The following is a 27,012-nucleotide window of genomic DNA, read 5'->3' on the forward strand; positions in this document are numbered from 1 at the left end:
AAGTGCTTTCACTTCACTAAATCTTTTTACCAACCAGTATAAATGGAGTCCACCATTTTGGAAAGATAAATAAACTATGAGCCCATGTCATTCTCTAGGAATGCACATGCGCAGAGACCAATTGGGTTTGCCAATGCTTGTTGCTTCGGACATATCTGATTGGATGCTGCGAGTAAATCTGAGGTATTGTTTAGGTCTTTCCCCTGGTTTACCAGTCTACTGTCATGAAAATCGTGCCATCCCACAAATCGATTACGAGTAAAAGGCTAAATTCTGATTCCAGTGAAAACACGTGTTTGTACAGGGATCGGATTTACAAGTTGAGCGATAATTAACACACTCTCACAATTGTTCCCTGACACATTCCAAAATATCAAACCTTCTGAATTATATCTGGGGAAAAGGTTTGGAAAAAAGGAAAACGTGAATTTGGTGTGCAGAATAACGGATTCTGCATGTTATGCCGCATTTTCCTTTTAAAAACTTTGAATAGAAGGAATTTACCACATGTGGTAAATGCCTCACCCTGGGGTAAGTGTGGTAAATACCCTTCCCTAATGCAACAAACTCGTATTGGGGGCAAAGATTCAAAACCTGGGATTTTTGGTCTTGGCCATCCCATCCATGGTCACGAACAGCAACAATTCCGTCTGTGCCAGAGTTGTGGAAACAAAGTATGCAATTATTATTACTTTTACCAACAAGTCTGATGGCAGACTGAGTGAACATAGTGAACTACTAGTTCATCTCAGGCCTTCAACTTCACGGGAAGACATTGATAATGTGTGCACGCGCCACGTCTCCTTGCACTCAAATCACATCCTGCGACTTTCAGTCCCGCTCTCTCCCCAGAAATGTACAGAGCACAGCCATCTAAATACAAGGGGTGGAAGGAAGATCTGCATACCTGAAAACCAGGTCTTCGCTCACAGTACATGAAAGAACATAAATTAAGACACTGCACCATCCACCAGGTGTAACATGGCCACAGCTCTGACTTCAGTTTTTTACAGGTTAGGGGATCCAAGCCCACCTCTTCCCATTAGCCTTGGGCCTGCTCTCCATGAAGTTCAGTGTGACAACAGTACCCGCTTTCTGAGTCCCTATCTGCTTCACCTTTCAGTGATCTGAAGTGCCATGAACAGTATTGTGCATAACAACTGCCACTGTATATCAAGTGCATAGTGGCGAAAGAACAGGTCAAGCACTGCATTATTCAAAACGTGCCACTTGCAGTATGGCATACACTTTAAACATTGCACTGCTTGTATCGTTCTCGCTGTCAGTAAACAACACGTTATTTGTACCAGGTGCTTAGTGCAAACAGACGCCAAACACTGGACTTCGCAAAGGGCTGGGCAAAGGCAGTAGCATAAATTATTAATGGAACTAACAAAGCAGGGTGCAGCTCAGGACACACAGGGGGCACCGATGTTCTTCTCTCGGTGTTAGCGAGGGGCCACTCTTCTGAATTTTAAAAGAACACTCTGTGCACACAGGCTGCCCTCTTTAGTCTGCTCATGGTCTGGCTGAAAGATCATAGCTGTCACCAGACAGTTATGTGAGAGCCGCCAAGAGAGGGGCTTTGACTCCACCCACTCGTTGGAGGAGCCAGGAGTACATTTTTAGGTCTCGCCTAGCAGCGCGCATGCGCTGCCCTGCGAGACTTATTGTAAGGGGGCTTCAAAAAGCTCACCACACGCTTATGCGTGTGTGGCCTATTGTTTGCAGTTACCCGCACGGGCACCATATGTTTTGAATTATCATGCCCAGACATGGGCACGATAATTCAAAACATATGGCCTGGTGCTCGCTCTTGCGCGCACGGGCTTGTTTTGTTTTCCTATCGTACTGACTACTGCCTGGTGTCAATGGCATACATCACGAACTGCAACTTCAAAGACATGTCTGCAAAATCTTTTCATCCCAAAGGAATCCAGCCATAGCACTTTTTAAATATCATTAGCCACATTCTGACACTGTATACAATTTACAGTGTGCAGAAGATGCTCAAGAGGGGGCCGTAATTGTATTTCACTTTGTTTTTAAAATGTGTGAAGATTAATTGATAAAGGGGTCTTCGGTGTCAACCTGGACGTACCAGCAACCATTTTATTATCTGTGCTCTGCAGACATACGCCTTTCATTCCGAGTATATTTACAGAAACTTCTCACCCCAGCACATTAATCCAACCTCAAGTTTATTTATGTAAGCCCTGGGCGGGTCGAAGGGAGATCCCTCACGGTTTCGAAAAGGCTTCAAAAGATGAGACAAGCAGACAGCCAAAATATGTTTCACACTGGAGAACCCTACTGCCAAGGGAAATGAGTGATTCCACAGTGGCACAAGGCAGTGTAAGAAGACGGGGGAAACAAGCAAAGGTGCTGCAGTAATTTGTGTAGCTGATACAAAATGTAACAAGCATTGGCATAGCCAATAGGTCTCGCCTTTGGGACCTCATAAGTATTTAGTTATGCAGCACAATATCCTTGGTGCAACAACATCAACTTTTGCATGGCTAAACACTTAAAAGGTCCCAAAGGCGAGACCTATTGGCTATGCCAATGCTTGTTTTATTAGGCAGAAGTTGTGTGATTCCAAAACAAATGCTCGCCTTCCACGCTGTTGTGATCATTTTGTTTGTTTATTTATCAAGCTGCCTGGGGTTGAACGTTTAGGGCACACATATGACATTGCAATGCTAATAAAATGACAGATAATGTATGGTCTTTTTCTCTGGTAACAGCACAGATGGGAGGAGGACAGTCAGTAACTTAAATGGATTTTTAGGTCTGGCTTTGCAGTGCTTTCAAAGTACCTACAGGCGTTGCCAATGCTTATTTTAAAAACTCTGTCTGTCCTGAGATGCTCTTTTAAAAAGATAATTACTGTGTCTCAGGCCTGCAACACACATTGGGCTGCGAAGGGAAAGAGTAGCCATGTGGGTTTGGCTGCAGAAGTCTTAGGAGGGTTCTTCCTAGCTTCATATAGTGCAGGCTGGCAAAAAACTTAAACAACTCTCTTGGCTGCAGCACAATGCACATGACTTTTTACAAAAGTGACGATTTTGTGATTTTTTTGTTCATTTCTAAATCCACACGGGTCAGGCAAATGTATAGGCAAGTGTCCATCAATCATAACTACCATGCAGATGCATGAGCTACTTACAAGTTTACCTACGTGACAGTGGAGTGAAGAAATAGCTGGGAAACCCGGGACTACCCCCAACAATAATCCTGCCATGCCTCCCATTTGAACCATATCATCCACTGCGCAGCAAAGCTAACTCTTCTTAGGAGAGTTGTTCTACTGGCCCCGTAACGCAATCGATTTTTTTTCTTTTAAAAAAAATGGGGCATGACTTTGAATTTTACAGCCTAGTTTTTAAATCCATTCCCTAAAAAAACCATAGGGTCCATCTGCAATTGTAAAACATGGAATATTTAATTATTTTCATGGCGTGTGACAAGTTGTTCCTCCCCTGAGTTGCTTGAGGGTTTATTCCCCATGAGCATTTTGTTAAAACTGCACCACCACAGACCTCTTTTCAGTCAAAGGTATAAAAATTGGTTAGGGAGCAACGGGATATAGAGGTACTTTAACTGATATGGCTATGCAGTTTGTCATGCTTAATGTGTATATAACAGCTTTCTTAAGTTTGACCTTCCACTTCCTTACAAGTCCCCATATTTTCCGTCATACACTATGATTAATTACATACTTGGAAGGGGCAGTGAGTGGAAATGACAATAACATAAAACCTTTATCACTGCAGAATAAGAAATGGTTTATATAAAGAAAGAATTTATAGCAATAACAAGAGCCATTGAGTAATATGGCAATAGAATTTGTAATAAGTGCTGCAGCTGAACACAAATTATCACTCAAGTCAGCTTTCAGTATATCATGAAAATGCATTCATTGTGTTCCCACATACTTTTCATGTAAAGCAAACATATCTAATTTACCTGAGACAAAAACGTGTTCGTTATTTTAAAGAAATTGCTAATCACCTAAATATCAACTTGGCATTGAAATTGTCATATGCGCTACATATGAACAGAATCTGCCTTACATACCCTTGTACACATACACAATGCATGGATGCACATTACAGGATAATTATGGTAGATACTCAATGTATCGTGTCCATACTTTATACCAGGATCCATATCAGAAGCTATGTGACGACCTGATGTGCCGAAGATGGCCATCATTTTTCATAGCATGGCTGGGTAAAGTAAAGGATGCTGAAGTGATGCCTAGAATGCCTCTATTAGTTCAGCACCACCATTATATCAGGGATAGTCAGTATAATTCATTGTAGAGTATCTTTTTTTCTTTTTTTAACTCTTTAATTCTTCCGCCTATTGTTTCTATCTGGTTTCTTGCTCTTCTCTCCTGCTCCTCCTGGTTTCTTCTTTCTTTATTGGCTCTACCACTGTCTTTTTTTCTTATGGGTGCATGTAATAACATATACTTTTGAAATCTAGTTGAAAGTTTTGAGGTTATAATGTTGTGTTCTTCGCTATTACCTACGAAAATTCCCAATATTTCGAATTTTAAATGTTTTTATTAAATGCATAGCCCTTCAGTATATATTATTGATGCACCTCCCAGAACTCTTAAACCCCCACTACCTCTTAATGGCACCCATCACTAAAACCTAAAATCACTATCTCTTAATATTGCCCTTCCCAGAACCCAGTTACTCCTTACTGCAACACTTCAATAACCCTAGAACCATTCATTACCCTAAAAGCCACAATTCTCTGAACCCTAAAACCCCATACTACCCTTTTACGGTATCCATCCCTGAATTCTAAAAATCTCCTTACCACCCTTTTGCAATACCCATTGATGAACCATAAAAATTCCAAATTATCCTTAATGCTACCCTTCCAGGAACCCTAAAAAAAGTACTATCCTTTAGCACTACCCTTTACTGATCCTAAAACCCCTTACTTTACATTGCTACCCTTTCCTGAACTCTAAGGGCCCTCACTACTCCCTAACTGTATCAATCCCTGAACTGCACTAACCCATAATGCCCCTTAACGCAACCCTTCCCTGAATTCTAACACTCTTAATACCCCTTAACACTCTCATCCCCTGAACACTAATGATCCCACTACCCTTAATGCTACTCAACCCTGAACCCTAAAACCCTATTATTACTATCTCTTAACGCTCCCCTTCCCTAAACCTATATACCCTGGTGCAGTGTAATTTTGACGCCACCTTTACACGTCACAAATGCATAGCCTAGACATGAACTTAGCACGTTTCCTGTGTGACCTAACAAAAATTAAATGCCATATTGCACTCAACATCATTATTGAAGTGCATTCACTCTAGAATTACTGTGTGCCTTGACTCATTAAACAAGATTTACTGTTTGGATGATTGAATGGAAAACATCCTCACATATTCAGAATGTGTTTACTCTAGAGACAATAATATATTTATGTAATGTGTGCACTAATGTTGCACGTATATTTCATATAAAATGCAGTTCTTAGCTATACTTACACATGCTTATTAAAGATTTACCATATACCACATGCAATATGAATCTAATGTACTGACAAGTTACATTCATTTGTTTTTAAACGTGCACACGCATATTAAATGTACACCATTGATTTAATATTCTAAAATTTTCCTTGAGTAGGCCTCTTTTTCATTCTGCAAAAAATACTGCTTTCCATTTCTGATGACTTGACTATTTCCTTGCAGGTTTTCATACACCTTGTTAGTTTGAGAATAGATACAACACTGTATCAGCGACAGAGAGAGAGCCTGAGAAGAATACCTTGCTGAAAGAACATGGAGATCCCGAGCGTTAGCTGAGGAGTACTATTCAGCAATCTTTCAAAATGGCTTGGTTGAGCAATGACGATGTTGTTCCCATGTTTAGTGTGGAACTGTTGCAAAGTCACCCTGTGCCCTGGGCACCCCCCAACTTTTTGCTGACTGGAACTGGTGGTAACTGACTCTGACTGACCCTGGGCTCTGCCTAACCAGGCCCAGGGCCAGTGCCAAGCTGAAAGGAACACATTAGATGTATATAATAGGGCAGGGGATTGAAACTACCTAGAGGTTCCCAGTACCCTGGGGTATGGTAGTATAGAGGCCAGCAGCTTTTTCTGCACTAGCATGTGTGCAGTGCTGAAGCCTGAGGTCAGTTTAAAAGCAGCACTGGGTGCCAGGACTGCTTTGAAACAGTAAATTGCTGTCCAAATTCGACTTTGATGCTAGGAATACAGTAAAAGGAGAATCTCCAATATTTCTACAGATTCAGAACCCCTAAAGTCTCCCCTAGTTGCACAGGGGGTGGGGGGTCCTGTAGAAATTAGGGAAATACTTATAAAATATGTTTTTATAAGCCCTGGTGCTAGAAGACTGGCCCAAGTCATTTCCCCATTGCAAACCCCATGGCCCATAGGTTAACATGGTAGGAAGTTAAAGATGAATAAATATTGATAGGAGAGGACTAACCGGACCATTCAAAGACTTCCCAGAATGGTAGTAGTAAATCCAACAATATTATATTGTTGAATTTCTCCTAAAGGGTACATACAAGAAGTTATAAGACTTTCTTGTTTGTAAGTCCAAATTCAGCCTTCCAGTGGTCTGCCCTGATTGGTCAGAGATAAGTGGATGAGCCAGGCTGCTTTGAAGAGGTGATAAAGGGCCACTCTGCTGGGAGGGCAGTGTGCTAGTCTATAATGTATGCCAGGCCAGGAGGTGGAGTCGTAAACTATGCTCTTCAAAGGCAGAGGGGAGGCCTGGGTTTCAGTTTCATTTTGACACTCTTGACCCAGAGTCAGGGCTAGGCTTAAGGAAGGTATGTGCAGATGGTAGGGGGAGAGTCCATGGAAATAAGCCATCCCAGGGGGTGTGTTTAGCCAGCTCTTGCCTCCTTGCTGGAAAATCAGCCATTATGGATTTGGAAGAAAGATGCACTCTGGGACAACATAATGCCACACTCTGCCGGATGTGGTCATAACTATGAGGAGTTACCCTGCTTTCATTGGTCAGAAGTGACCTGTGGCTTGACCCAGAGAATTGTGAATAAGTATCTGAGAGGGGCAGAGCCCGCCAGATCTGCTGCTTGAAACTACTGAAGCAAGACGTGCCCTGCTGCAAAAGTTCTGCTGTGCAAAGACTTCTAAGGCCTGACCTCTGAAAACTGCGCCATCTGAAAACTGCAGCCCTGTGGATTACCTTGCTACAAAAGGACTAAGAAGTAGACTCCCTGCAAGCTACAGGTTAACAGAGCTCAACTGGACATCCCCACAAAGAATCCCCAGCCTGGAGTACCAGTGGATTTGAAAGGGTTTTGTTCAAGTGGATTGCGGAATTGAAGTTTCACACTTTCAAGGACCCTCTTGGAGATTCCAGAACCTTGGACTGTGTGTTGGATACTTTGGGACCCGCAAGCAGAACTTCAGGAAGGAGTTCTAACTGGACCCGTCTGCTGGAGAAGGCGGCACTGCACAGTGGTGAGACATTCTCCAGAACCGCTTCTAAAGGTGTGTCCCTGTCAGAGAAAACGAAATGACTAAAAGGGGCACTGTTGGTTTCTAAGCACTAGAAAGTGACTAATCTTTAAAAATTCATAACTCTGGTTCCCTACAGTGGAATATTTTCGTTTTGGTGTCATTTAAAAGATAAAAATATTACCTATTTTTATAAATTGGTGTTGGATTTTTATTTTGTGTTGTGTCTTAATTATTTACTGAAATGGTGTTTTTGAATGCTTTACATACCTGTCTTTGAAGTTAAGCCTGTCTGCTCGCAGCCACGTTACCAAGGGTTGAGCATAGGAATAATTTTCTAAGACCTATGCTGGGTCCTATCATGTGTTGGTGGCCTTATTGCTAGTGGCAGACCGACATTTGCCCCTACCAATAACCCACCTTCCAACATTTGGTGCTCAGCGGTGTGGATGTGGACTTGCATTTAAAAAGTACACCTTTCAGTGAATGATTTAAGATTATAAAAATCCTCTAAATTGCCTTAGAACAAATCTTTTGAGTTTGATTTTTGGAATTTGGACTAAACTGTTTTTAATCCATTGTTTTGATTTTTCCAAATTGTTTTAAGTCTGTTGTGCCTATTTTTTTGTGACCCAAAACTAGGGAACCATGGAGCTGGACCTGGCTAAACTGTCCCAGTTCGCAGTGGGTGATCTTAGGGTACAGTGTAGGCTTAGGGGGCTGCCTGCTTCCAACAAGATTAAGAAGACAGCGTTGCTTAAGTCCCTAATGGCCTGGGCTGGGGTAGCTGAGGAGACGCAAGGGGGGTGGGAGGATGATACCCCCAACCTCACCCGAGAGAGGGGTGAGGATGAGACCTCTCCCATTGTGACTAGTGATAGCCAGGTGAATCAAGGTGGTGGTGGGAGTGGAGAAGGGTCCCTTACTCAGGTACCACTACTGTCCCTTGCAGAGAGACAGCTTCAGGCTCAATTAGAGCTGATTGCCTTGGAGAAGGAGAAATTCGAACTGGCTAAGAGAAGATGGGAGAGGGAGGAGGAGAAGAGGAATGGTGGCAGCGAAAGTGAAGAGGATGTTGAGATGTCCAGGGGTGGTAGATTTGAACCTAAACTTCCCAAGGGCATAGTACCTAAGTACACTGAGGGGGATGACATTGACAAGTGGCTAGCAGCTTTTGAGAGGGCCCTTAAAATGAGTAGGGTCCACTCTAGGTATTGGGGTGCACTCCTGTGGGAGTTGATTCCAGTAGCTGGGAGGGATAGGCTCCTGACCCTGAAGGGAGAGGATGCAGAATCATACCAGCAGATGAAGGCATGCTTAGTCAAGAGATTTGGTCTGACTCCAGAGCAGTACAGGGTGAAGTTTAGAGGCACCCAGAAATTGAGTTCAAAGTCTTGGGTAGACTTTGTGGACATTTCAGTGAAGGCACTGGAAGGCTGGATTGTTGGTAACACAGTTGGCTCATATGAGGGATTGTATAATTTGTTTTTGAAAGAACATATTTTGACTCATTGCGCAGAAGAGAAGTTACGCCAGTATCTAGTGGACTCTAAGCTGACAGACCCCAGAGAGCTGGGAGAAGCAGCTGATGAGTGGGTGAGAACCCGGGTTTCCATTCAGCACCAGGGGGGTGACCAGAAGAAAGGAGGACAGGTCCCTCCCCAGGGGAAAGCCCAGGGAAAGGAAGGTCAAAACCAAGAGTCCTCCAAAGACCCACAAAAACCTGCACAAGGAGGGGGGGCCCCGAGCCAACCCAAATTCAAAGGGAGGGGGTATCAGGGAAAGAATGGTAGGTTCTTTGATCCCTCAAAGGTGGGTAAGTGCTTTGACTGTAACCAGCCAGGGCACAAACAGGGAGATGCTGTCTGCGCCAAGAAGCTCCCCCCTAAGGGGCCATCCACAGGGATTGCCAGTGTCAGTGTAGGGGTGGAGAGTGGTGCCCCAGAGAGGGGTAGTCAGGTGGTGGAAGCAACCTTAGTGTCCCTGGGTGGGGTGAATATTGCAACCCTTGCTGCCTTACCTCCAAACATGGACAAGTACAGGCAGAGGCCTAAAGTGAATGGGGCCGAGGTTGAGGCTATCAGAGACACTGGGGCTAGTGTAACTATGGTCCTGGATGAACTGGTGCCTCCAGAGAGGTTGTTACCTGGTGAGTTTCACCAGGTGACATATGCAGACAGCACTACCAAACTCCATCCAATGGCTGTGGTGGATTTGGAATGGGGAGGTGTGACGGGCCCTATGAAGGTAGCTGTGTCAAAGGTGCTCCCAGTCCAGTGTTTACTGGGCAATGATCTTGAAGCCTCTGCGTGGTCAGAGGTGGAGAGGGGACTCCATATGAAAATATTGGAGCTCCCTGAGTGGGTATGTGCTGTGACTAGGTCACAGACTAGCCAGAAGGGAGGGGCTGGACACTTGGACCCTGGAACAAAGGGCCAAGCATCCAATGACAAGGGCACTGGGCCTGGTGAGCCAGCCCAGGGAACTCCAGAGGTGCAGGAAGAATCTAACCCTGATGGGGAGGATCTGGCCTCTGAGGGAGGGACTCCATCCCTGCCAGAGCTGTCAGATTTGGCAGAACTGACAGGAGCAGGTGGACCCTCCAGAGAAGAGTTCAGTCAGGGACAGCGTGACTGTCCCACCCTTGAGAGCTTGAGGCGGATTGCTTCTAAGCAAGAGGAGGGGGATGACAGTGGGTTTCACAAACTCTACTGGGAAGATGGACTGCTTTATACTGAGGCCAGAAACCTCAAGGAGGGGGCCACCAGGAGGTTGGTGGTGCCCCAGAAGTACAGAGAGTTCATCCTGACTTTGAGTCACGATATCCCCTTGGCAGGACATTTGGGACAGACAAAGACATGGAACCGGTTGGTGAACCATTTCTACTGGCCCCTTATGTCTGAAAAGGTAAAGGAGTTTTGCAGCTCCTGTGTCACCTGTCAGGCCAGTGGCAAGGCAGGGGGCAAGCCAAAGGCTCCTCTAATACCACTACCAGTGGTGGGGGTTCCTTTTGAAAGGCTGGGGATGGACATTGTTGGTCCCCTGGACCCACCTACTGCATCAGGGAATAGGTATATCTTAGTGGTAGTTGACCACGCCACTAGGTACCCTGAAGCCATACCTCTTAGAACCATTGATGCTCCTGCTGTGGCTAGAGCACTGATTGGTGTGTTCACCAGAGTGGGTTTTCCAAAAGAGGTGGTGTCAGATAGGGGCACAAACTTCCTGTCCAGCTATCTGACTGCTATGTGGGATGAGTGTGGTGTCAACTACAAGTTCACCACCCCCTATCACCCACAAGGAAATGGTCTTGTTGAGAGATTCAACAAAACCCTGAAGGGCATGATAAATGGGTTGTCAGAGAAACTCAGGAGGAGATGGGATGTTCTCCTCCCATGCTTACTGTTTGCCTACAGGGAGGTACCGCAGAAAGGGGTTGGTTTCAGTCCCTTTGAGTTGGTGTTTGGACACCCTGTGAGGGGGCCATTGAGCCTGCCAAGAGAGTCTTTAGAGAAGCCTCTTAAGGAAGCAAAGGACAATGTGCTTGATTATGTGCTAGGCTTGAGATCTAGAATGGCAGAGTACATGTACAAGGCAAACAGGAAACTGGAGGCCAGCCAGGAGCTCATGAAGCACTGGTATGATCAAAAGGCTACTATGCCTGAGTATAGTCCAGGACAATTGGTGTGGGTGTTGGAGCCTGTGGCTCCCAGGGCCCTCCATGACAAGTGGAGTGGGCCCTATCCAATCTTAGAAAAGAAGGGTGAGGTTACTTATTTGGTTGACCTTGGCACCCCCAGGAACCCTCACAGGGTCCTGCATGTGAATAGATTGAAACCCCACCATGACAGGGCAGACATGACCATGTTAATGGTCACTGATGAGGGTGTGGAGGAGGAAACTGAGCCTGTGCCCGACCTCCTCTCCACTAATGTGCAAGATGGGTCAGTGGAGGGAGTTGTACTCTCTCCCAAATTGACAGACCAGCAGCACAGAGACTGTAAGCAGGTGCTGGAGCAGTTTGCTGGCCTGTTCTCTTTGACCCCAGGCATCACTGAGTGGTGTGTGCACCACATTGACACTGGTGACAGCCTACCTGTCAAAAATAAACTGTACAGGTTGTCTGACCATGTCGGAGCCAGCATTAAAGCTGAGGTTGCTAAGATGCTGGAACTGGGGGTAATTCAACCGTCTGAGAGTCCATGGGCCAGTCCAGTGGTGCTGGTACCTAAACCTAATCCTCAGGGGGGACCCAAGGAGTTAAGGTTCTGTGTGGACTACAGAGGTTTGAATGCAGTCACAAAGACTGACGCTCACCCTATACCTAGAGCTGATGAGCTCATTGATAGGTTAGGGGCTGCTAAGTACCTGAGTACGTTTGATTTGACTTCAGGTTACTGGCAGATTGCCCTCACTGATGGAGCAAAGGAGAGGTCAGCATTCTCCACCCCAGAGGGACATTATCAGTTCAAGGTAATGCCCTTTGGATTAAAGAATGCACCTGCCACCTTCCAAAGGTTGGTGAACAGGGTCTTGTCTGGGTTGGAACAATTCAGTGCAGCTTACCTGGATGATATAGCTGTATACAGTTCTACCTGGGGGGATCACTTAAACCACCTAAGGGAAGTGCTTCAGGCCATGCAGCAGGCAGGCCTGACTATTAAAGCAAGCAAGTGCCAAATAGGGCAGAGTTCTGTGGTGTACCTGGGCCACCTGGTAGGTGGGGGCCATGTACAGCCTCTCCAAGCTAAAATCCAAACTATTTTGGATTGGACAGCTCCTGTTACCCAGACTCAGGTCAGGGCATTCCTTGGACTGACGGGGTACTATAGAAGGTTTGTTAAAAATTACGGGACCATTGTGGGGCCCTTAACAGAACTGACTTCTAAAAAGAGGCCCAAAAAGGTGATTTGGACCCCAGAGTGTCAGAAGGCTTTTGACACTCTGAAAGCTGCTATGTGTTCAGCACCAGTGTTACTGGCCCCTGACTATACAAAAGAGTTTGTAGTTCAGACAGATGCTTCAGAGCAAGGGATTGGGGCAGTGTTGTCACAGCTAAATGAAGGGGGCCTTGATCAGCCAGTTGCCTTTATTAGTAGGAGGCTTCTTCCCAGAGAGCAGAGGTGGAGTGCCATTGAGAGAGAGGCTTTTGCTGTGGTGTGGTCACTGAAAAAGTTCAGACCCTATTTGTTTGGGACTCACTTTCGTGTTCAAACTGACCACAGACCTCTCAGGTGGCTCATGCAGATGAGAGGGGAGAATCCCAAGCTGTTAAGGTGGTCCATTTCCCTACAGGGAATGGACTTTACAGTGGAACACAGACCTGGGGTGGCCCATGCCAATGCAGATGGACTTTCCAGGTTTTTCCACTTAGCTGATGAGGACTACCAGGGTGTAGGTTAGTAACCCATCACCTTTCGTTTGGGGGGGGGCTATGTTGCAAAGTCACCCTGTGCCCTGGGCACCCCCCAACTTTTTGCTGACTGGAACTGGTGGTAACTGACTCTGACTGACCCTGGGCTCTGCCTAACCAGGCCCAGGGCCAGTGCCAAGCTGAAAGGAACACATTAGATGTATATAATAGGGCAGGGGATTGAAACTACCTAGAGGTTCCCAGTACCCTGGGGTATGGTAGTATAGAGGCCAGCAGCTTTTTCTGCACTAGCATGTGTGCAGTGCTGAAGCCTGAGGTCAGTTTAAAAGCAGCACTGGGTGCCAGGACTGCTTTGAAACAGTAAATTGCTGTCCAAATTCGACTTTGATGCTAGGAATACAGTAAAAGGAGAATCTCCAATATTTCTACAGATTCAGAACCCCTAAAGTCTCCCCTAGTTGCACAGGGGGTGGGGGGTCCTGTAGAAATTAGGGAAATACTTATAAAATATGTTTTTATAAGCCCTGGTGCTAGAAGACTGGCCCAAGTCATTTCCCCATTGCAAACCCCATGGCCCATAGGTTAACATGGTAGGAAGTTAAAGATGAATAAATATTGATAGGAGAGGACTAACCGGACCATTCAAAGACTTCCCAGAATGGTAGTAGTAAATCCAACAATATTATATTGTTGAATTTCTCCTAAAGGGTACATACAAGAAGTTATAAGACTTTCTTGTTTGTAAGTCCAAATTCAGCCTTCCAGTGGTCTGCCCTGATTGGTCAGAGATAAGTGGATGAGCCAGGCTGCTTTGAAGAGGTGATAAAGGGCCACTCTGCTGGGAGGGCAGTGTGCTAGTCTATAATGTATGCCAGGCCAGGAGGTGGAGTCGTAAACTATGCTCTTCAAAGGCAGAGGGGAGGCCTGGGTTTCAGTTTCATTTTGACACTCTTGACCCAGAGTCAGGGCTAGGCTTAAGGAAGGTATGTGCAGATGGTAGGGGGAGAGTCCATGGAAATAAGCCATCCCAGGGGGTGTGTTTAGCCAGCTCTTGCCTCCTTGCTGGAAAATCAGCCATTATGGATTTGGAAGAAAGATGCACTCTGGGACAACATAATGCCACACTCTGCCGGATGTGGTCATAACTATGAGGAGTTACCCTGCTTTCATTGGTCAGAAGTGACCTGTGGCTTGACCCAGAGAATTGTGAATAAGTATCTGAGAGGGGCAGAGCCCGCCAGATCTGCTGCTTGAAACTACTGAAGCAAGACGTGCCCTGCTGCAAAAGTTCTGCTGTGCAAAGACTTCTAAGGCCTGACCTCTGAAAACTGCGCCATCTGAAAACTGCAGCCCTGTGGATTACCTTGCTACAAAAGGACTAAGAAGTAGACTCCCTGCAAGCTACAGGTTAACAGAGCTCAACTGGACATCCCCACAAAGAATCCCCAGCCTGGAGTACCAGTGGATTTGAAAGGGTTTTGTTCAAGTGGATTGCGGAATTGAAGTTTCACACTTTCAAGGACCCTCTTGGAGATTCCAGAACCTTGGACTGTGTGTTGGATACTTTGGGACCCGCAAGCAGAACTTCAGGAAGGAGTTCTAACTGGACCCGTCTGCTGGAGAAGGCGGCACTGCACAGTGGTGAGACATTCTCCAGAACCGCTTCTAAAGGTGTGTCCCTGTCAGAGAAAACGAAATGACTAAAAGGGGCACTGTTGGTTTCTAAGCACTAGAAAGTGACTAATCTTTAAAAATTCATAACTCTGGTTCCCTACAGTGGAATATTTTCGTTTTGGTGTCATTTAAAAGATACAAATATTACCTATTTTTATAAATTGGTGTTGGATTTTTATTTTGTGTTGTGTCTTAATTATTTACTGAAATGGTGTTTTTGAATGCTTTACATACCTGTCTTTGAAGTTAAGCCTGTCTGCTCGCAGCCACGTTACCAAGGGTTGAGCATAGGAATAATTTTCTAAGACCTATGCTGGGTCCTATCATGTGTTGGTGGCCTTATTGCTAGTGGCAGACCGACATTTGCCCCTACCAATAACCCACCTTCCAACAGGAACATTTCTCAAATGTTTCAGGTTACAAGTGAGAATGGAAAGGACAATGAAACCCCTGATGATGGGAACAGAGGGGTGGTACTGGGGTGATTTTATTGTGAATAACAGGAGACTATACTTTCTGATGTGAGAGCCACTTTTCCTTGTAATTTGATAGGTTTAGATCGCTATGCTTATTCATTGATTCTTGCTGAGTTTGGTTTAGGCTAAACGTTCAAATTACCCTGACCCAAGAAGACTCTTGACTGAGCTTCTTCAATGCTGACATATTCCCGTACTTACCCATATTTTTCTAATTTTCTGCATTTCCTTGAATTTTGAAATTCCTTAGACTAACGAACTATCCTCTTAGTTTAGACGATTTTTGATTTACTTATGTATAGAAGAGAGGACCAGAAACTCTTTTTTGAGAACCAGATATTAATGCCGATTTTTGTACTGCTGTGACTGAACTTCTTACTTGCTTAATACTGGTACACCTGAACTTCTTTAGGAGGTTGGGTTTCCTAGCTGTTATTCTGGATCTTTACAGCATGGTGCTGAGATTTGTGTTCCTCAATTTGATAGCTAATTTGTAATAAACCTTCTTAACTCTAGTCACTGATCCTGACCCTTATTGTGTATCCAAATGGGTTACAATGTTAATTGAACTAATGTTAACTCTCCTCACCTCTCAGTGTGGAAAAAAGTCCTGTCAGCGGTCGAATAGTAAGATGGTTGGCCTAAATGCTGCAACACCCCTTAGTTCCCCTTATTGCTACTCATCCCTGAACCCTAAAAACCCCAAACTACCTTTTAATGCTATACCTCTCTGAACCATAAAAGACATGTACAATCCTTTTTACCCTTTCTGAACCTAGAAACCATTTATTTATCTTTATTGCTACTCCTCCATGACCCATCAAAAACACACTACTGCTTAACAGTACCCTTCCCTGAACCCTAAAAACCCCTTGCTATCTTTTTATGCTACGCTCATCTGAACCCTAAAAACCGAAACTAGCGTTCAATTATATTCTCCATGAACCCTACAAAATCTCTTACTGTCCCTTACGCTATCCTGCTGTGAAACCTAACTACTCCTTATTAGTCCCCCCTCACAACTCAGTGAAAATGCTCCTCTTAGCAGGAGGAAGCCTCCTAGCCACATCTCCTGAACACATATCTTTGCCTTATAAGGCACAACATTTTCCATTTTATTTTGTACCCACAACTTTTTTTCACTCTATTTTTCTAGTAGACCTTACTTTTTATAAACTTTTTGCAGTCTCCTTTTCCCCCCACAATTATTTCACTGCAATCATTTTCTTCATGCTTGTTTTTTACCAACGTCCTTTCTTCCTTCTCCTTTTATTCTCTCCTTTCATCTCCCTTAATTTGGTTTCCCTTTACAGCTACCCATTTACATTTTTCCCTTATTCCTTTCCTGCCCTCTTGCTTTTTTGGGCCTTCCTTCTCCCTGCATCCACCATTTACTTCCTTCTTTATTTTGTCTTCCTATTATCCTTCTCTTTATCTTCCTCCCTTAGTTTCATTCTACTCCCTTTCTTTTTTTTCTAGGTCCTCATTTTGACCACCTTTCTTGTTTCTGTTTTCTCCCCTTCGAGCTGCATCTTTTTTCCTTTCTGCCCCTGTTCCTTTGATTCTTTTTTCCTCCGTCCCTCATGTCACTACTCCAATTACCTCCATTTTTAGTCATTGCTTTCTTACTTCCTTCCCTTCTTTGTTTCTAATTTTCTGTTATTCTCTCCATTAGCCTCGTTCTTCCTTCCTGTATTCCATTTCTTGATTTAACCTTTCCTCCCCTTCCATTCATCCTTTCTTCATAGATTCCTGACTTCAGTTTCTTCCTTTCCTCTTTTGCCCTTTCTACATCTTTTTAATTTCCCTTTTCTATTTTTGGTCCATCTTCTTACCACACAGTATCTTTCTCCCCCCAGCCTTCCTTACTTTTTCTTAATTTCCTTTCTTGCTCAGTAGTTCTACAATTTCATTTAATGTTTTCTCTTCTCATTTTTCTGATTTCTGTTATTTCTCTCAATCACCATGTTTACATACTTTGACACCGAGGCCCAGAACCTGCAACTATGTGACATTAATACAGTTTTACTCATGAGCTAATTTGGTCATAGTGGAGATTTATATATATTTAAAATCATTACAGAAGTTCAGCTATAAAATACATTGTATTTTTTTAATTCTACCATAACATTGATGTGTGCAATTCTGATACTTCTTTCCTAGGTCTGACTTGTCCGCCTGTCTTCATATATGAATTCCTAAATTAATCCATGCTGGCTGTTTGCAAAGCTTTTGTAGGTTTTTTACGTGACTGCGGGGATGCAGTGTTGACACCAGGTCCTTTAATACTCAAGGAAAATATCTTTAAGGTTTATTGTCACCCACACCTGTAAGCAGACTAAGTGACAACCCTCTTTTCCTCCCCTGATACAGCTGACTGAGTGGGGCTTTATGACATCACTGATGGGAAATGGACAACCCTTGGCCAGCGAACTTGGAGTACATAAATGTCCTAAGTGGATCTGCTCTAAGCCCTCTCTCGCACTACTTGTCCTTCCATCTGTGTTGTAAAGTGGTTGCTTCCAGCCTCCTTATAATAAATACTTCAACACCTAATGTCACCTGATCGCACTCATTAGATTGCAGTCGTCTGGATCCGGGATCCTCTCAGTACCTGCTCGTTCTCACAATACTGGAGCTTCTTTGCTCCTGATTACTCACATTACATGCTCATTTTCACAGTACTGGGGCCCTCTAGTACCTGCTCAATCTCACAGTATTGATTCCCTTGGCTCTGGGTTGTGCATAGAGCTTTATCATTATCTTAGCACTGGTGCCGCAAGACTATTACTTGCTCATTGTTACGGTATTTGAGCCCTCTGCTCCAGGACCCTTACAGTAGCTGCTCATTCTCACAGTATTGGAGTCATTTGCTCCAGCCCCTTCACAATACCTTTTCATTCTCACAGCTTTGCAAACCAGAGGCTACATGGTCAATCTAACGGTACAGAGGTGCCCTCAGCTCACCCTGCAGTGCCTGCATCTACATTCTCACCTACCAGACACCTCTGCTCAGCCAAACTCCTACTCGCACACAATGGAGTTCCATCAAATTGGGTATTACAGATCTGGCAGTCGTGCCTTCTCTTACCTCGCTCCTAAAGCTTGGAACGACCTGCCACTGCACATCGGAGCCTGAGACCTAGCTCTTCTCCTAGCCCTGACCCTGGCTCGGCCCATACAGCTCCTGCTTCAGCACCAGTATACCCTCCGGGTGAGTTTTGTGCTAAAACACATTCACAGACAGCACTGGGCTCCCAGAATCCCTCGGCTCCAGTACCCGGCATCACAGTGGCTACTTCTTTTCTTACAGCGGTGGGATTTCTACACATGCCTCGTTCCTCCCAGTATTAGAGACAACGGGATATAGACCCCCACCTATGTGCTCACTACTCGTGGTGTTGGATTCCCTAAGCTCCAGAGTCCTCGCTCGTTCGTCGTAGTTCTAGAGACTCTCTCTGCTTCAGGCCCTGGACACCACCCGTTCATCCATCCCAGTACAGTCGCATCTCACTCCCTCCGCTCGTTCATCGCAGCACCCGAGGGAGGCTCCTTCCCACACTATCGGCTCAAGCAGCGCCTTCCCTCTGCTCCCGCCCCTCAGGCCGCCAGCCCCTTGCTCGGATTACTGGAGTCCCTCAGCACCTGCCCCGTCACACTACCTTCTCATTCCTCTCGTATTACGGACTCCCCCCTTAAACAGGAGCCGCGGCAGCTGCTAGAAACGTCGGCCGGATGTCGAGTCCTCGCAGGCTGGCGATGGTGGCCTTTGTTCCAGTTGAGCCGCGGCCAAGAGATGCGAGGAGGAGTTAGATATTGAGAAATTGGCCTCTCTCCGCGTAGCACCTGCTCTCCCTGAAGCCAGCAGCGCTCCTCTAGTCAAGCAGAGCACCCTCGCCCCATCCTGCTGCCACCCCTCACCCCCCCACCCCCCGACCTGGCAGAGCCCCCTCCCCCTAAAGCTTGACAGCAACCAGTGACATATTCTTGCATTGTATCCCCTCCAGCCAGATGGTTGACTAAACCCCATCCCCCCACCCACGCAGCGGAGACCCCCTTGCAGCTAGGCCGCGTGCTTCGAAGGCACTTGTGGTCACCAAGCACTGGACTCACCCCTCCAGTCAAGCAGTGGAAACCACTTGCACATGAGGGAGGGAAGGCAAGGGCGAACGGACAATGCGACCCCGTCCAACCAGCAGACAGACAGACCCTTTCGCAGCAAAGGAGCTGGGTCCCGCTCCAACAAGACCGAGCTGAGCTGACACGTCTCCAGCCAGCCAGTGGAGTCCCCTGACGGCCTGCGAGGAGGCCAGGCAACATGTCCATTACCAAGAAGCAATATTGCTGGTCCTTACTAACTAACAGCACTTGCAATACAATAAAGGGGCGGGGGTACTCGCTGACAGCAGCTACCTGATGTTGCAGCTAGTCGCAGTCTCAATACAGCGGTGAAGAAATCCAGGTGCTTATCTTTTCACAACACGTGCCATCTCTGGTATATGCTTTTTGTTCGCAAACCCAATCACGTAAAATTACAATATTAAAAGTTCATCCAGGTTAAAAGAAAAAGATGCTCAATAAATCAAATTCTAATGATCGTTTTCATTTCAGACTTCCGCCGGGAAATTAGTCCCGTTTTAGCTTCCAGATGAGGGAACGCCCATCGCCAATGGAAGCAAACCGGGAAGAAGGGACTAACAAAAGAGTGGATTAAAAAACACGGATCTAAAAGGTTTGCATTTGAGGATCCAACAACCAAAGTGTTGGGGGAAGGACCTAGCACCATTTCTAGATACTCATCAGAACCTCCAAGTAAATTCACCCTTCAGAGCAAATCACTGCCTATTTTCTGGCTTATGAGACATGGTCCCTTTTTAGGTCTCGCCTGACCCAGCGCATGCGCTGGTCTGGCGAGACTCATTGAGAGGGCTCCAAAAAGTGCTACCAGGCCAGCCTAGAGCTACAGTGCATGTGCACGGGCGCGCGCGCCGCACTTTACCGCGATTACTTTCACTTTAGCGGCCGCACGGCCGCTTTGCATAGCCAATAGGTCTCGCTTTTGGGACCTTATAAGTATTTAGTTATGCAACTGTTGCATGGCTAAACACTTATAAGGTCCCAAAGGCGAGACCTATTGGATATGGCAATGCTTGTTCTAAATTTTATGGCAGTTCCAATAGCCACGTTTTGGGCCATTGGAATCTTTTAGACCAATTTCTGAGTTAAGACAGTGTAAACAGAGGTAGTATAGTGCAGGAATTAATTAATTAGGAAATTAATTATTTATAGCCCTATTGGCATGAAGAATACAAGGAAAGGTTTGGGCCAAATATCTACATATGGTAGTGACAAGTCCTTGATTACAGTATTTGCTGATGTAGCTGCGTAAAACAAACCCCACTCACCCAAGCTATTCAAAATGTTACTAAATGTTGTATCTAGATCCCATGTTTTGGTCAGAAAAACTGGTGATCTTAAAACAATTCTTTGCTTGTGTTCTAAATGGCCATCAGCAGCTTTAGGCTACCCACCATCCAACGTTATAGAGACCCCATTTCACTTTAACACAATGTTCTCGATCATGGATTCTGGAGTAGGAATCTAGACTCATCTCAATTACACAGTAAGTGCTTATGCTGTAACTATGGAACGGACCTATGTTTGACACCACTGTTGTTGAGTTGTCAGATTCTGTAGCGTAATTAGGATGGATCTTTAAAGGTTTCTACTAATGAAGTTCAATTAAGTAATTGATGAACTACTCTTAGTATATTTTCAGTGTAAATGACTACTCTGGATCCATCAAGAAGGAGCTGCGACAGGACTGTGGATGAAGAGGACATTTGCAGGGGGATAAGAAGAGAAGTGAGGGTTTTTGAGAAGGAAGTGAAACACATTAATTCTGCATGAGATGGTGGGTCAGTAGAGATGGTAGGCCTCTCAATGGAGCAGCAGAAAAAGAGGGCATCTCAATGGCAGAAGGAGGCAGAAAGTTGCCCCTAAAGAGGGGAACAAGGTGGAGGGCCTCCCAATGGGGTAGTAGGAAGCCTTTCAACATGGACTGAGGCGGCAGATGACCTCTGAACAGGGAGGAGGAGGAGGGTGACTCCTGAGGAGGGGAAGTGGCCAGTCAAAGGTGGGTGGTGGTGACTGATTGTGATATCCGCCATATCCTGAAGAGGACAGCTGAATGTGCCAGCTGGGTTTAAATATGGTACCTTCCATGGGAATGGATTTGGTGTCCACTGGGGGCACTGAATGTTGGATCTGCCTGGAGAGGATGAATGCATCCTCTGCTAGGGGAGGGATGAATGTGCTGACAGGAGAATGTATGTGGTATCTGTAGGGAATTAAGTGGCATCTGTTATGGGGAGTATCAGTGCAGCATCTGCCATGGGTAAGAATGATGCTTCGGTTGGCTGGTGGATTTGGGGTCGAGGTGGGGGGGGGGGAGAAGGAACATAGTGCCTGCTGTACAAAGGGAGGGAAATGGATGAAGCATTTGTTTTTAAGCGGAAATTGGGTTTCTGCTGCAGGAATGAATCCTGGGGGCAGGGTGATGAGATCTGCAGCATCTGCCAGGAGAATGAATGTGGCATCTGCCATGGGACCAATGGAATGTCTTTTTGGCAGAAAGAATTCAGTGCCTGTCAGGGGAACTAATGCAGTGTCTGCCAGGGGAAGAATGCGGAGTCTGCCAGGGGAAGAATGCAGAGTCTGCCAGGGGAAGAATGCAGAGTCTGCCAGGGGAAGAATGCAGTCTGCCAGGAGAAGAAATGCAGAGTCTGCCAGGAGAAGAAATGCAGAGTCTGCCAGGAGAAGGGATGGAGGGTCTGCCAGGAGAAGGGATGGAGGGTCTGCCAGGAGAAGGGATGGAGGGTCTGCCAGGAGAAGGGATGCAGGGTCTGCCAGGAGAAGAAATGCAGAATCTGCCAGAGGAAGCTATACAGAATCTGCCAGAGGAAGCTATACAGAATCTGCCGGGGGAAGGTATGCAGAATCTGCCTGGGGAAGGTATGCAGAATCTGCCAGGGGAAGGTATGCAGAATCTGCCAGAGGAAGCTATACAGAATCTGCCAGGGGAAGGTATGCAGAATCTGCCAGGGGAAGGTATGCAGAATCTGCCAGGGGAAGGTATGCAGAATCTGCCTGGGGAAGGTTCGCAGAATCTGCCAGGGGAAGGTACGCAGAATCTGCCAGGGGAAGGCACGCAGAATCTGCCAGGGGAAGGGACGCAGAATCTGCCAGGGGAAGGTATGCAGAATCTGCCTGGGGAAGGTATGCAGAATCTGCCAGGGGAAGGTATGCAGAATCTGCCAGGGGAAGGTATGCAGAATCTGCATACATTCCCCTGGTAGATTCTGCATACCTTCCCTGGCAGATTCTGCATACCTTCCCCTGGCAGAATCTGCATACCTTCCCCTGGCAGAATCTGAATACCTTCCCCTGGCAGATTCTGCATACCTTCCCCAGGCAGACTCTGCATACCTTCCCCTAGCAGACTCTGCATACCTTCCCCTTGCAGACTCTGCATACCTTCCCCTTGCAGACTCTGCATACCTTACCCTGGCAGACTCTGCATACCTTACCCTGGCAGACTCTGCATTTCTTCTCCTAAGGGGAAGGTATGCAGAATCTGCCAGGGGAAGGTATGCAGAATCTGCCAGAGAAGGTATGCAGACTCTCTCAGGGGAAGGAATGCCGAGTCTGACAGGGTGAGCTACAGCATGGGGAAATTTGCAGAAAGAGAGGAACCGTGGCAAATGCAGTAGGGACTGTATTAAAAGAGAACTGCACAAACATGGGTGCTTTTCAGTGCTTGCAGCTGAGAAATGCAGTGATTTGGAGGTGATAAGTTTGAATCCAAGCAAGACCAAGTGAACCTTGCACCATTTGGAGGTCAGTGAATAGAGTACCATTAAATGGGGTAATACTAAAACATTTTATTTACCGTGGTGAGGAATGGCATAACTATGGTACGAAGAACTATACAAAATATAATCATTATCATTGTTGAATGCTATCTCTGCAGAACAAATTGCGAAGTCGAAGTAGCAACTGAAGTAGGTCTAGCATACTGGGTATCATGCACTGGTGTGTGAGCATTTGAGACCATTAATTCAGCGTTGAGTGTATGAGCACCAATTGATACCTATTAAGGCATGTGTGATTATCCGGGCACTTGTAAGGGTTGGAGATAGCCACTGAGTGATTGTAGTGGGTACACGTGCAAACATTTGGCAAAAGTACGATTTGGAGAAAAAACATGAATTTAAATTCAATAACTTGCAATCTTGAGGGTTCAAATTTAGGAGAAGGAAATCTAAAACAGATCTACTATGTGCTTCAAAAAAGGGAGCTGAAACCGAAATCTGTGGTGTTGCATGTATGGAGTATGTGATGAACGATTGGACGGTACTGCCTGTTCGGCGAGCACGTGCGAGGTGCATGGCTACTGGAATGAGTCAATAAAGGGGGCTTTAGGTTTTGTGTGGAAGATTACTGCTTATTACCCACTTCCATCGTCACCCCTCCTTACCTTCCCTACACCAGCACTCACTCCCGGTAACACCTTTGTTGCACTTGCGCTCTTCACTCCTCCTCCAACTTCTCTAGTGTCTGCTCCTCCTCCTGTCCTTTCTGGCATCTTCCCTTCACTCCGCCCCACTTTCACATTTAGACTCCGCTGACGTTTGCAAGCAGTGACAGGGGCAACGGGTTCAACAACCATCACGTGAGACTCACAGGGGGGCGTGAGTACAAATATATTTACATAGTGATATTTGCATAATCATAAGAATGAGGTCGGCTGCATAATTCAAGATGGCCGTCAGCTATATTGCTAACTGAACGGCAAAACAGACCTGTCGCAATAAGACGGCCATCTTAGCAATGATGGTTGCCATCTGAAAACAGGGTTTGGTACATTGGTATACAGTGCGATTGCGATGATAAATATATGTTGTAGAATTACGAGTGAGGTAACTGCTTGGGGTTTATTTGAGTGTAGGGCAACTAGTGAGTCAGGGCTTGACAAACTAACAGATTCGGGATCATTCAAAAGTTCTGAATTTAGATTCTAAACGTTAAGAATTGTACCATGGTTTTAGTTGTCCCTCTTTTCAGTCTGCTGACGAGGTTAATTGATGAAATAAACGCCTTAGCCTTGCTAGTATAATCGCTGCCTCGTCCACTAGTCCGAGAACTGTTTGCCGGTACATGTGTTCACAGTCTCCATGGCAACCGTTGGTCCTTCTTCTTCCTGTGTTTATGTTAATTGGGTCCTGATCGCTCCGTATTGGTCACATGACGCGAGTGAACACTGAGGAGTCACGTGATCTGTCATTGGTAGCGGTGGAGATGGCGTGCTGCGGAGAATCCGGTTGTGGGTGCTGTGGGGAGCGTGGGGGTCGTGCCCCTGAGGAACTGGTCAGTGAGATATTGCGCTCACATGAGCAAGATTCTGAATGGATGACACAAGGGATTTGAACTGAGGAAGAATTTTAATAAAGGGCTGGTTGGGTGTGTCCAACGAGGGGCTAGAAGAATGGAAGAAGTTGAGTCAGATGAAGAGAATGACGATGTCGAGCAATTGGGATGGGTCAGAGATGGAATGGACTGTCGGTTAGTAGTCGAGGTACACCAATAATTGGACCAAGTGTAGGTGCTGCAAGGATGCTAGGTCTGGATATGCCTACGTAATCTTCTGGTAGGATGTAGAGAACAAGCGGAACACAAGCTAATGTGAAAATAAAGGGAGTGGTAAAATGTAAGTTACTGGTGCTAGGCGCTTGTTCTCTACATCCTATCCAGAAGATGATGTGGGCAGATCTAGACATTGCATCCTTGCTGCACCTACACATGGTCCAATTATTGGTGTACCTCGACTACTAACCGACAGTCCATTCCATCTCTGACCCATCCCAACTGCTCGACATCGTCACTCTCTTCATCTGACTAAACTTCTCCCATTAGCCCCTCGTTGGACACACCCAATAAGTCCTTTATTCGAATTCTTCCCGATAGTTAACATGCACACACATACTATTAGCATTTGCTGGTATGTGTGTTCATGTAAACTATCGGAACAATGCATGTGGCAGACTTGACCACGGAAGCTGCTTTGAAGACCGGGTGTGTTTGAGCACGCTGAGCTTTGGAGAATCATGCGATATGCACGTCACCTGCTAAAAGACTACATATCGGCTGCTTCGCTTTTATATGGGTATGCCAGCTTCTGAAAGAATCACGTCTTTGCAGGCCGGTAGAATGGAGGTGATCGATACCTGCATCAGCTACAAATATGCTATAGATGGCTGTCGAAAGCGTATTAGCTGTTAGTGCAGAGGGTCCCATGTTTGTTCGTCAGTTTCTGAGGGCTTGCACATCATCTGCGGTGAAGTAAAAGAGACGTGTTTGTGGTCACCAGCAATGAGAATAATGTACGGATAGATTTTCCCATATCGTGTGAAAGAGAGCGTCCGACAGATGTGCTTCAGCTGTTGCTGTAATGCAGTTGCGAGATATGCCGACATCAGCTGCTAAGCGAATACATTTGACATATTTGTATACATCAACTCTTGTAAGAAAGCAGCATGCGAGCACTGACTGAGAAATGGAAATGTTGGCACCTGCTGTTTGTAGAAGGCATGCGAGGTATACACAAGGCAGTTGCTGAGAAAGGTAGTGGGCTAACTGTGAACCAATCGAGTGTACCCACGGGCGCTCATCACCTGCCAAAATAATGCCGGTGACCGGTGTCTGCATCGGCTGTTGGGGGAAGTGGCGGCCAGATGTCTATGGTCTCTGCTTTGCTGAACACATTCAGACAAACGCGCACAAGCGCTGTGAACACTAGGAACCGCTGGTTGCACATAAACTGCTGGAAGAATGCTGTTGAAAGATGTATGCGCATTATCTACTGGGAGAATGACTGCTGCAGATGTGCAAAGAGCACCTGGAAGATGTGTACGTAAAACGTCTGATGAAATACACGCGTACGTTAGTTGCAAAGAAAAGTAAGTAGACAGATGTGTGCCTATTAAATGTACAAGACCCTCTATTAGCACTTGCATAAAGATAAGTATGGAGCTCACCTGTTGGAAGTTCAAAGGGCCTATAGGTGCTCACATCTACCAGTGGGATTGTCTTATGAACGCAGGTGTCGTGAGCACATTTGCTGCAGGGAGGACGATGGTGATAGACACACACTTGTGAACACTTGAGCATTTGGATTGCATAAAATGGTCCCAAAGTATTCACAAGACATATTTGTGTACCTCAGCTGTGATAATGGGATAACAAGGACTTTAGGTGGGATGAAAAAGTGTAAGGGGGCGCGGTCTCTAACTGGGGCATGGCCTATGTAATTGCGGGTTGCAGCTTAAGCGGCCACATTGACTACATTTCTGTGATTCTCGTAGTATGCCACCGACCAGTAGGTTTCTGTTATTGCATATATCAGAACCCCATTCAGAGGGCCACAGGGCGAGCAGTAGCTATTTGGCCCAGCTGCGGGGGCTGAGGCAATTTACTCTTGATATCCCAGGGCCGACCTACTCTGAGCAACTGGGCCAAGTACCTCTTCAGTATTTGATTTCAAGTAGTAGTGTGGGTCGAACAGATCAAGGCTTGTAGGGAAAAGGGGGAATGGGGGTTGGAAGGTACATACAGGGGGGTGAACACAGGCACACAACTCAAAATACACATAACAGCAACAATAAATGATTGTCTAGTCACAGACTACTTCCATAGCCACCTGCAGTCAGGGTTCCAGTGTTTTTGTAGACAGTTCCTTGACTCCCACTTCTTCCTTGTTCTAGCAGTAATAGTTACTCCCCATTCACTATTTGCGGCATTCAGTTGAAGCCCCACTAGTCTGAGTCCCACTCTGACCTGTATAAAAGTCAAATGCCTTCCAGCGTCGAAACACTATCTGGCAGACCAGTTCGCCCATGGCTGACTGGACTGAAATTAGTCTTA

General features: G+C 45.8%; 2 protein-coding genes across 3 annotated transcripts in view; one reads left to right on the forward strand and one right to left on the reverse strand.

Annotated features, from left to right (window-relative positions):
• The window catches only part of MTHFR (methylenetetrahydrofolate reductase), a 64,594-nt gene extending 40,879 nt beyond the window's left edge, over positions 1-23,715 (reverse strand). The window contains exon 1 of one of the 2 annotated variants that reach the window (XM_085609909.1): positions 23,570-23,715. Coding sequence is in view for 1 of the 2 variants with exons in the window: in XM_085609907.1 (XP_085466033.1) it covers positions 18,693-18,700 (8 nt within the window). In the remaining variant the exon portion in view is untranslated. Of the gene's footprint in view, positions 1-18,692; positions 18,830-23,569 lie in introns of those variants that run through there. The other variant, XM_085609907.1, reaches the window with a different exon arrangement.
• Positions 23,716-24,343: 628 nt separating this feature from the next.
• The window catches only part of CLCN6 (Cl-/H+ antiporter 6), a 206,788-nt gene continuing 204,119 nt past the window's right edge, over positions 24,344-27,012 (forward strand). Inside the window, exon 1 of the mRNA XM_085609913.1 lies at positions 24,344-24,459. Within this exon, the coding sequence (XP_085466039.1) occupies positions 24,391-24,459 (69 nt within the window). The 5' untranslated portion in view covers positions 24,344-24,390. The remainder of the gene's footprint in view (positions 24,460-27,012) is intronic.

Source organism: Triturus cristatus, chromosome 1_2, assembly GCF_964204655.1.
Source record: "Triturus cristatus chromosome 1_2, aTriCri1.1, whole genome shotgun sequence".
Taxonomy (NCBI): domain Eukaryota; kingdom Metazoa; phylum Chordata; class Amphibia; order Caudata; family Salamandridae; genus Triturus; species Triturus cristatus.